The sequence below is a fragment of the Babylonia areolata genome, chromosome 18, assembly GCF_041734735.1.
Source record: "Babylonia areolata isolate BAREFJ2019XMU chromosome 18, ASM4173473v1, whole genome shotgun sequence".
In the NCBI taxonomy this organism is placed as follows: domain Eukaryota; kingdom Metazoa; phylum Mollusca; class Gastropoda; order Neogastropoda; family Buccinidae; genus Babylonia; species Babylonia areolata.
The window spans coordinates 33,645,639-33,657,659 of record NC_134893.1 but is presented as its reverse complement, the minus strand read 5'-3'; the positions used below and the strand labels follow the sequence as shown (position 1 = coordinate 33,657,659).

General features: G+C 46.1%; 1 protein-coding gene across 1 annotated transcript; it reads left to right on the top strand.

Moving 5' to 3' along the window:
- The first annotated feature begins 5,311 nt into the window (after nucleotides 1-5,311).
- Nucleotides 5,312-6,844, top strand: LOC143292223 (UDP-glucuronosyltransferase 2B33-like). Its single transcript, XM_076602410.1, has one exon. It carries the CDS (start codon nucleotides 5,312-5,314, stop codon nucleotides 6,842-6,844), a length of 1,533 nt encoding a protein of 510 aa, XP_076458525.1.
- Nucleotides 6,845-12,021: the final 5,177 nt, after the last annotated feature.

Sequence of the window (12,021 nt, the reverse complement as noted above, 5' to 3'; positions counted from 1 at the left end):
AGAGGGCATTACGCATCTATATCACCTACGACATTGTTTCGAATTTTCAATGCATAAAAGATATAAATTCCTATGGTCCTAGTTTTAAGCATGCTGTAACATTTTAGCAATTGTGGTAGAGAGAGAGAGAGAGAGAGAGAGAGAGAACGAACGAACGAACGAACGAACGAAAAATTATTTTTCCAGGGTATTGAGATAAGCATATTGACAATCAATTCACTCCTTATCACAACTAAGCGCTTTACGTGTTGTCTCACAAACACGCTCATCGTGCACTCAGAAATGTTAGTCAGACAAACAACTGCACCGAAAGTACTCAACGGAAGAGTTCCAGCGCACTCGTCGGTCACTGCATCAACCAACTGTACCTAAAGCACCAAACAGAACGGTTCTTGCGCACCAAGGGTGAACCAACAACACTAACAAGCCTTGTCAAACAGTGTCACGTTGACTCGGAGTGTTACACTTCGTCACCCTTTTTTGGTGACTTGCGAAGTAATTAATTAAAACGCTTTGTCAGGCCCTGGTACACATACTTTTAGCACTTGGGACGCTCGTTGTTTGAAGTCCAGCTCCACGTACCATTGCCGACAAAAAAAAAAAAAAAAAGGAAGAAGAAAATAGAGGACGCTAAGATACTAGGCCGCGTAGTGGCAAAGTGGTCAACGTCGCGGAATGACAACTGGCAGGACACGAGTTAATTTGTATTTGTATTACTGTTTTTGTCACAACAGATTTCTCTGTGTGAAATTCGGGCTGCTCTCCCCAGGAAGAGTGCGTCGCTATATTGACAGAGTCACCCCTCCCTAATTTTCCACCATAGGCGGGGTTTTTGTCACTTTTTGTTTTTTGGGATTTTTTTCCGGCCGGATCATTCACAGAGCTGAGTAAGCTATGGGGTCAAGCTGGAAGACAGGGACCACACAGTCAGTGATGCCTCTTTGTCTGTAAGGGTGTTGCTAAAATAATAAATTCCTCATCGTGACCAACACTGTATGTGTCTGTATCTCTCAGTCTGGTTGACGCCGGGATGTAGGCTCAGTATCATGACAGTACAGCCCTGTCAGGTAGCCCCACACCTAATTGGACCCCCGGCAAAAACGGTGTATGGCTGCCTACATGGCGGGGTAAAAACGGTCACACACGTAAAAGCCCACTCGTGTACCTACGAGTGAACGTGGGAGCTGCAGCCCACGAACGAAGAAGAAGGACCCCCCAAAGCAGCATCTTCATCACCCCGTCCTCATTCGTCGTCATCGTGTTAGACCCCATTGAAAAGAAAATGTCCCTAATTCTGGGGCACAAACAGACGCCCAGGTGTTAATTTCTCTTACTATGCTCGAGTGTGCTTTCAGAAACTCGTAATAGTTGACAATTCATCACAAAGAAAGATAGAATAACTCGTGGAATCACGTGAAATATGATTCACCAATTCACTGTGCGAAAAAAAAAGACTTTTAAAAAAATTCTCATCCCTGCACCAGACCTTTTGTAAGGTCGGGATGAGACGATAAACTACGGTTTCAAATTGAGAATGCATTTTTGTCCCGTGCACGTAAACCCTCGCAAAAATAAAAATGAAAAGAGTTGTTGTGGCAAGTCAAAAATCTTTATAGAAATTAAAAAATCGACTTTGGCAAGCAAATTGATATACATGTAAACACGGAAAAATAACCCAAAACAAAACAAATGAATGTGGCGTCGCTCTGTGGCGACTGGACGCACTCTCCGTGTGGAAACTTGCCCGAATTTTTACCGACTCAAAAAAAGATTCCACAAGAAGAGAGTTTATCACGCAGAGTAATATGTAACGACAAGAATATCGTACAAATCAATACAATACAATACAACACACCACAACACAGCACAACCGCAATGCAGTGCAATACAGTGAAACACAATACAAGACAACACACAGACACACACACACACACACACACACACACACACACACACACACACACACACACACACACACACACACACACACACACACACACACACACACACACAACACGAATCAACCTAACACAACATCGCAGTACAATCCAACACAGGCAGAATTGCCTTCTTTGCCTCTTCTTCCCCCCCACCCCCACCCCCTAAAAATCGACTTTGGCAAGCAAATTGATATACATGTAAACACGGAAAAATAACCCAAAACAAAACAAATGAATGTGGCGTCGTCTCTGCGTTGTATTGTGACATGTTCCACTGAATAAAATACTGTGTAAACCAAAAAGTACAACATAATTTTTAGTTTCATATTCCTCTCGCCCACTCTCAACCCTAACCCCCCTGAACTTCCACCACCCCCACCCCTCCCCCCACACCCGCCTCATAAAATGAATAAATAAATAAATAAAGGCCTGCAAATGACAGTATTATTGACGGAGGAAATTCGGGGCGTAGTTGAACGGAGAGCGAAACTTTTAGCTGGTGAGGAGGGGGTAGGCTCCAGATTTGAAAGAGAAGCAGTATTGCCTGGGTGTCAAGCCACGAGTACACATGTCCGGACTGTGAACAATTACAGCCAGGTCTAACCCAGTTGATAAACGTGGTCAGCGGTAAACTCGCGCGAGACAGTACAGGTACACATGCCGCATGCACTGCACTGTGTCAGGTTATCTTGAAGGCCTAGGTTTCAAACCCTGGAGGGGACAAAGAGTGAGCAAGAAAGAGGTACGCCATTTCTCGATCACACTGCTGGATTCTTGATCCTCGGGTGAGTACTGTATTACAATATATGTATTGTATTCTATTGTTCTTTTTTGTCACAACATATTTCTCTGTGTGAAATTCGGGCTGTTCTCCCCAGGGAGAGCGCGTCGCTACAGTGAGAGCGCCACCCCCCCCCCCCTTTTTTTTTTTCCCTGCGTGCAGTTTTATTTGTTTTTCCTAGCGAAGTGGATTTTTCTACAGAATTTTGCCAGGAACAACCCTTTTGTTGCCGTGGGTTCTTTTACGTCCGCTAAGTGCATGCTGCACACGGGACCTCGATTTATCGTCTCATCCGAACTACAAGCGTCCAGACCACTTCTCAAGGTCTAGTGGAGGGGGAGAAAATATCGGCGGCTGAGCTGTGATTCGAATCAGTGCGCTCAGATTCTCTCGCTTCAGAGGCGGACGCGTTACCTCCAGGCCATCACTTCACGTACGGGGATCAACTGAATAAAATTTTTAATGATGACAAATGAGTCCGCTGTTGACTTTACAACTGATGAAAGTCTAAAGAAAAAAGAAAAGAAAACTGTTGGTAGCAGTCTACAGAAAGTTACCAACTGTTCGTAAAACCACGCTCACTTTTGATAACATATGAGTTTTGTTATTACAAACTACAGTTATTCCTTTCATTGACTTTCTCTTGGATTATCGATGATGGAGTCTCTCGTCAGTCCGACGGATGAGTAGGCAGGCAGGCTTATCTGTCGGTGTGTGTCCTCATATGGGAGAAGAAGTCGATTCTGGATGCACAGCACTTCCCACAAGTGTTGCAAGGGAAAACGTCTCCAGAAGTTGCGCCCTGCGTCCTTCGCTCACGCTTCTCCTTAATAACCAGCGTTCTCTTGTTTTCAAACGTCTTTATGGCACTAGAGCACAGCATCCTCCAACGAGAGCGGTCAAGGGCATCAGTTTCCCAGGAAGCGATTTCTAAGTCACAGGCTTTGAGGTTTGTCTTCAAGGTGTCCTTGAAGCGCTTGCAGGGTCTTCCAAGTTCACGGTGGCCTTCCTTCAGCTGGCCATACAAAAGGATCTTCGGGATCCTCCTGTCTGTCATGCGGACAACGTGTCCTGTCCAGCGTAGCTGGATTAGAAGTTGTAGTAAAAACCCGGTCGATTTCCTTCAAGTGTTGTTAACTATTGGGTTGTGCACTGGCTCTTAGCGCTGCAGCCTTGTGGGCTAGTTGGCCTTTGGGAACCATCCCAATGCCAACTGTCCTAAAACCCTCTTGGCCGAGAGAGTGGGGATGTACTTGGGCAAGACACTGTCCACTATAATCTAGCCCAAATAGTCGGAACAGCAGTTGTCTCGTCTGCTGTTCTGATGGTCATAGTCGGACACGACTGACTATTATATATGTTGCCTGTGACCGACAGGTTCGACTCTCCCCTTCTGTCTCTCTCTCTTTGTGTGTGTGTGTGTGTGTGTGTGTGTGTGTGTGTGTGTGTGTGTGTGTGTGTCCCTCTCCTAAATCTGTCTTCTTCAATAAGTGTAGTTATCAAACAATAAAAGCAACACGTTATTCAATACATGTAGCAACCACACACACACACACACACACACACGCACACGCACGCACGCACGCACGCACGCAACGCTCAATCACACACACGTATACACACAGATGACCACACTCACACACACACACACACACACACACACACACACACGCACGCACGCACACACACACACACACACACACACACACACACACACACACTAATCCACACATACACACTCTCTCTCTCTCTCTCTCTCTCTCTCCTCTCTCTCTCTCTCTTCTAATCCACACACACACAAACACAAATACATGCTTCTACACCCACCACCACCCCCACCTCTACCCACACACACATCAGTCTCTTTTAAAATAGCTAAGCGATACATTAACTGGGAGCATGAGTATTTTTCTCCTTTTTTGTGAAGCACGGACTTTCTAATGTGCCATTTCTGGATCATTGCCCTTTATGTGTGTGTGTGTGTGTGTGTGTGTGTGTGTGTGTGTGTGTGTGCCTGCGTGATTAAGTACATACACACATACGTATATACGGGCGGACGCACGGACGTATTGACATACGTACATATGGATGGACATACGCACGTACGTACGTACGGACGTGCAAACAGACAGACATAGAACACTGGGAAAGAGGAGAGTAAATGTAAAAGTCAAACAATCAGTTGGAAAGACGAACAGTCCGAGAAGTTGAGACAAAGCGAACATTTCACATAGTGTTGTGTTGCGTTTATTTTGATAAGTTTTCGTGTTAATTTCGAACTGTTCATGAATCTATGATGATAGTCATCTTTTCCTTTTAGGAAAATCATTTAGAGTTTATTCTGAAATTCAATCCGTGTGAACAGTCTGCCAGAACCTTCATGATGATAATGACGGTGTGAATGTGTGTGTGTGTGTGTGTGTGTGTGTGTGTGTGTGTGTGTGTGTGTGTGTGTGTGTGTGTGTGTGTGTGTGTGTGTGTGTGTGTGTGTGTGTGTGTGTGTGTGTGTGTGTGTGTGTGTGTGTGTGTGTGTGTGTGTGTGTGTGTGTGTGTGTGTGTGTGTGTGTGTCGATCTCCATTCCAAGCCACCATGAGGTGGACAGTTTGGATCGTCACACTGTGGATGCTGACGCTGTCACTCCAAGACCTGGGACTGGATGCCAAACGTGTGGTCTTCATTCCCACCCCCTCCACAAGCCACACCAGGTATCACGTCAAGGTGGCTCGCACCCTGCACGGTCTGGGTCACCAAGCCTGGGTGGCTGTAGCCGACTACCTGGCCCAGAAAGGTGTTCTGGACGCTACCAACATCACCACCATTCCTTACAAAATGAGCGAGGACCATGAAAATGTTATCATGAAAACGACCATAGACGGGTATTTTTCAGGAATTCCTGCTGATGAAATTTTACAGACCACGCTGGCGGCAGTCGTTAAGATTTGTGATGAAATATTGCGGAACAGAGAGTTGGAACGGACGATACGTGACATCCAGCCGGACCTGATAGTGATCGACAACGTGCCTCTTGTTTACAGTCTGGTTGTTCTCCCGTACAAGCTTCAAGTCCCCTTCGCCATGATCGGCACCATTTATGATGCCCACGCCATGAGAATTCCATACTCCTCCGCTGTGAACCCTTTACAGATTGGTTCACATGCCTCTGACGACATGACATTCATTGAGAGAGTGAAGAACATGTTCATGCACATGATACTGCATGTATCTCACCCTTGCATGCCCAGAGGGGTTGTGTCCATCTACGCCCCAGAGCTGCCCTACATATCCAACAGCGACTTGCTGGCTCGGGCTGAGGTGTGGCTGGTGGAGATGGACCACATCCTGGACTACCCCAGGCCCACGCTTCCCAACGTCAAGCTGATCGGAGGCACGGTGACAGAGCACGCCAAGCCTCTGCCCCCTGAGCTCCAGGCCTTCATGGGCAGCGCCACACACGGGGTGGTCGTCGTCACCTTCGGTAGCTCTGTGCTGGGTGTCCCTAAACACATCAGTGACAAACTGTTTCACGTCTTTCAAAAGCTGCCCTATAAAGTGGTGTTTCGATCCAACCTGACTTCCCCAGACCCAGACAAAGTGGTGACCTTGAAGTGGCTGCCTCAGAACGACTTGCTGGGTCATCCTAAGACCAAAGTGTTCGTCAGTCACTGCGGAAAGAACGGTCAGTACGAGGCTCTCTTCCACGCAGTCCCTCTCCTCTGCACCCCCATCTTCGCTGAGCAGTACTACAACAGTGAACGGATCCGGAGAAAGGGCTTCGGAGAAGTGGTGGACCTCCGCAGCGTCAGCCAGGAAGAACTGCTGAGCCGCATCCTGACAGTGGCACAGGAGCCTGGCTACAAGCAGGCCATTTCCAAGGCGTCCACCCTGTTCCGTCAGCAGTATGGGGTGCCCATGCAGGAAGCCGCCAAATGGCTGGATCACGTGATGCAGCATGGCGGCGGGTACATGCGTTACGCAGGACAGAAAATGCCGCTGTACCAGTTTCTGGCGCTGGATGTCTTTGCCTTCGTGTTTGGTCTGGGTGCGCTGTCGTGTGCACTGATGTACTGCTGTGTGAACATGGTGTGCAGGTGCTGTTGGAGGGGAAAATCCAAAGTTGACTGAACGGGTTATTCTTATTTACATCTTTGAAAAGTTTGGGTTTTTTTTCCATCCATTTAGGATTTCAGTGAAATGACTTTCCTGTTTTTATATCCTGCAAGTAGAGTGTGTCTGCATCATTCATTGCGTCACACTGTGCATTTGTAAATTCTACATATATCGTGAATCTTTTGGTCTGCTTTGCGTTATATTACTTGTGATTGTTAAACTCATCAGGGTTTTTATTTCATATGTACTTGCCTTTTCATCGATTCTGTTCTGGCCGAGACGTGTGTGTTGGGATACGTTGTTGTCCCAAGATTTTTCTCTTTTTTTTATATTTTAAAGTTGTTAACAATCTCATATGTGCACATGCATGGTGTTTGTGTGTGTGTGTATGTGTATGTGAAGTGTTAGCCATAAGTACAGGCCAGATTTTAAAATATTTCAGTTCGGGTGAAGTCAGCTTGAAAAAAACAAAACACCAACACTTTTCTGAGTTTAGTGTTTTCTACACTAATAATAGTTGGGTCCTTGATCACAAGAGTTCTCAGCATTCAACCACGACTGAACACCGTAATGTCGAATTAAACTCAACATTTATTCCTCCAAGTATTCATGACAAGACCGGCTGGGGTGAGTGCTCTCAAGTTCCCGTATGTCGAACCCGTATATCGGAAATGACGGAAATCTATTACTACGCGAACGAACGCGATTGACAAAGGCTCCAAACGAACCACGCTACACTGAGTAACGTAGTGCGATAGCAAACATTTTGGAGATGTCGATGCCACTTCTATTCAGTGACCACTTACCATGTGCCTGTTTTGTCGTTTGCTTTTACAAGTTTCCTTAAATGGTAGTGTTTTCCGCAAATAAAACCACCAATCGTTGGTCAAGTCTACGCCACGTGACCGATCTAAGCCAATCAAAACACACAATTAGTGATAAAATTTTAATGAAAAATGGTGGCTTGTTGTTGAATATTCAAGGAGTCTGATCAACGTGGAAATATGTATGTATATGTATGTATGATAATGAAGAATGCAAATGTCGCACCCTAAACGGATTCAGGCTTCCTTTATTCATGATTGGATGTATTTTTTAATCATCATATCACAAACGTCATCTGGATACGTGGGTAGAACCACACGCGATCCCCACTATCATCTTTTGACAAGTTATAGAACGTTAATTGACATACGCTCTTCAGAAAAGCTTTTTGATAATTGCTCAAATGATCTAACGATTAGTTTCACAGCAGCTCAATGTGAAAGTTGAACATTACAATATTGTGCTTGTACACATGTTCTGTTCCAATATTTACCTTTTGACAATCAAACGAACATTGATTCACATACACTCACATACACTCAGTTGATCTAACGATCAGTTTCACAGAGGCTCAATGTGTGAGTTGAACATTACAGTATCATGCCTTTACACATGTTTCTTCTTTACCAATATTTATCTTTTGACAAGTTATAGAAAATTCATTGACATACGCTCTTCAAAAAGCTTTTTACTAATTACTCAGTTGAGCTCAATGGTCAGTTAGTTGGCTCAATGGATAAGTTGAACAAACAATATTATGCCTGTGTATATAAGGTTCTTCTTTACCAATATTTACCTTTTGACAAGTTAATGAACATTAATTGAAATATACTCTTCAAAAAGTGTTTTTACTAATTGCTCAGTTGATCTAACGATTTGTTTCACAGCGTCCCAATGGGTAAGTTGAACATACAATATCATGCCTGTACATACGTTCTTCTTTACCAATATTTACACCGTGCTACATGAATAATGATCAAGCGACTGGTTTCACAGAGGTTCAATTACATTGAACATTGAACATTACAATACTGTGTCGACGAATACATTCTTGTTTAGCAACACTTACACTGTGCTTCGTAAATGATGCGGAGAAATGTTTCTTTCTTTGTTTTTAAACTGACTGACATAATAATAATATTTTGTCGGGAGTACTGACAAATGGAGTTGGGGCTTGTTATGTCACTTTAGGTTTGTTGAAATTTAGTTCAAAAGGATAAGTATATGCAGTAACAGTATTAAAGTGTGCGGGCATATAGCTTGATTGTTTGTGTCTTCCTCTTCTTCTTTTTTTCTTTTTTTTTTCTTTTTGTTTGACTCGAAAGTTGTTGGTTTTCTATCTATCAAGATAAATAGCTATTACTCTGTCAATTCGATGCTAAAACATAGGAAGGACACATACACACAAACACACACACACACACACACACACACACACACACACACACACACACACACACACACACACACCGGAACAACACACGCACACATACACACCGGCACAACACACGCACATACACGCGCACGCGCGCGCAGACACACACACACACACACACACACACACACACACACACACACACCGGAACAACATACGCACACATACACACCGGCACAACACACGCACATACACGCGCGCGCGCGCGCATACACACACACACACACACACACACACACACACACACACACACACACACACACACACACACACACACACACACACACACGGCGAACTGGCAAACGGAACAGTGACAGGGGAACACACGCCCATTTTTACAAATCAAACTCATCGTCGAACCAAAAATATCTTCTCAACCTGAATTAAAATGAGAGAAAGAGAGAGGGAGGAAGAGAAAGAGAGAGACACTGAAAGAGACAGGCAGAGAGGGAACACATACTGAGAAAGAGAAAGGCAGAAAAAGAGAAAGATAGAGATAAAGAAACGGAGAGAGAGAGACAGACTGACACACTGACAGACACACAGACAGGCAGGCAGGCAGAGAGAGAAAGAGAGAGAGAGCATTCTCACTCCCTGAAGCAACTCGAGTAACTACAGTCAATACAGTCAACAAACGAAATGCCGCCTCTTTCAAACATCGGAACGCCCCCCACCCCGCCCCTTCGCTCCCTCTTCTTCCCCCTTCTCCCAAAATCTGCTGACCATCACACTTCCCACTTCTTCCAGCATCTACCATCACACACTTCCCCCTTCTCCCAAAATCTACTGACCATCACACCGTCCCCCTTCTCCCAAAATCTGCTATCACACACTTCCCCTTTCTCCCAGCATCTACCATCACACACTTCCCCCTTCTCCCAAAATCTATCATCACACGCTTCCCCCTTCTCCCAAAATCTACCATCACACACTTCCCCCTTCTCCCAAAATCTACCATCACACACTTCCCCCTTCTCCCAAAATCTATCATCACACACTTCCCCCTTCTCCCAGCATCTACCACCACACACTTCCCCCTTCTCCCAGCATCTACCACCACACACTTCCCCCTTCTCCCAGCATCTACCATCACACACTTCCCCCTTCTCCCAGCATCTACCATCACACACTTCCCCCTTCTCCCAGCATCTACCACCACACACTTCCCCCTTCTCCCAGCATCTACCATCACACACTTCCCCCTTCTCCCAGCATCTACCATCACACACTTCCCCCTTCTCCCAGCATCTACCACCACACACTTCCCCCTTCTCCCAGCATCTACCATCACACACTTCCCCCTTCTCCCAGCATCTACCATCACACACTTCCCCCTTCTCCCAGCATCTACCACCACACACTTCCCCCTTCTCCCAGCATCTACCACCACACACTTCCCCCTTCTCCCAGCATCTACCATCACACACTTCCCCCTTCTCCCAGCATCTACCATCACACACTTCCCCCTTCTCCCAGCATCTACCACCACACACTTCCCCCTTCTCCCAGCATCTACCATCACACACTTCCCCCTTCTCCCAGCATCTACCATCACACACTTCCCCCTTCTCCCAGCATCTACCACCACACACTTCCCCCTTCTCCCAGCATCTACCACCACACACTTCCCCCTTCTCCCAGCATCTACCGTCACACACTTCCCCCTTCTCCAAGCATCTACCATCACACACTTCCCCCTTTTCTCAAAATCTACCATCACACACTTCCCCCTTCTCCCAAAATCTACCATCACACACTTCCCCCTTCTCCCAGCATCTATCATCACACACTTCCCCCTTCTCCCAAAATCTGCCATCACACACTTCCCCCTTCTCCCAGCATCTACCATCACACACTTCCCCCTTCTCCCAAAATCTACCATCACACACTTCCCCCTTCTCCCAAAATCCTACCACCACACACTTCCCCCTTCTCTCAAAATCTACCATCACACACTTCCCCCTTCTCCCAGCATCTACCATCACACACTTCCCCCTTCTCCCAGTATCTACCATCACACACTTCCCCCTTCTCCCAAAATCTACCATCACACACTTCCCCCTTCTCCCAAAATCTACCATCACACACTTCCCCCTTCTCCCAGCATCTATCACCACACACTTCCCCCTTCTCCCAAAATCTACCACCACACACTTCCCCCTTCTCTCAAAATCTACCATCACACACTTCCCCCGTCTCCCAGCATCTACCACCACACACTTCCCCCTTCTCTCAAAATCTATCATCACACACTTCCCCCTTCTCCCAGCATCTACCATCACACACTTCCCCCTTCTCCCAGCATCTACCATCACACACTTCCCCCTTCTCCCAAAATCTACCATCACACACTTCCCCCTTCTCCCAGCATCTATCATCACACACTTCCCCCTTCTCCCAAAATCTACCACCACACACTTCCCCCTTCTCTCAAAATCTACCATCACACACTTCCCCCGTCTCCCAGCATCTACCACCACACACTTCCCCCTTCTCTCAAAATCTATCATCACACACTTCCCCCTTCTCCCAGCATCTACCATCACACACTTCCCCCTTCTCCCAGCATCTACCATCACACACTTCCCCCTTCTCCCAAAATCTCATATCACACACTTCCCCCTTCTCCCAAAATCTACCACCACACACTTCCCCCTTCTCTCAAAATCTACCATCACACACTTCCCCCTTCTCCCAGCATCTACCATCACACACTTCCCCCTTCTCCCATTACACACGTCCCCCTTCTCTCAAAATCTACCATCACACACTTCCCCCTTCTCTCAAAATCTACCATCACACACTTCCCCCTTCTCCCATTACACACTTCCCCCTTCTCTAAAAATCTACCATCACACACTTCCCCCTTCTCCCATTACACACTTCCCCCTTCTCTAAAAATCTACCATTACCCACTTCCCCCTTCTCTAAA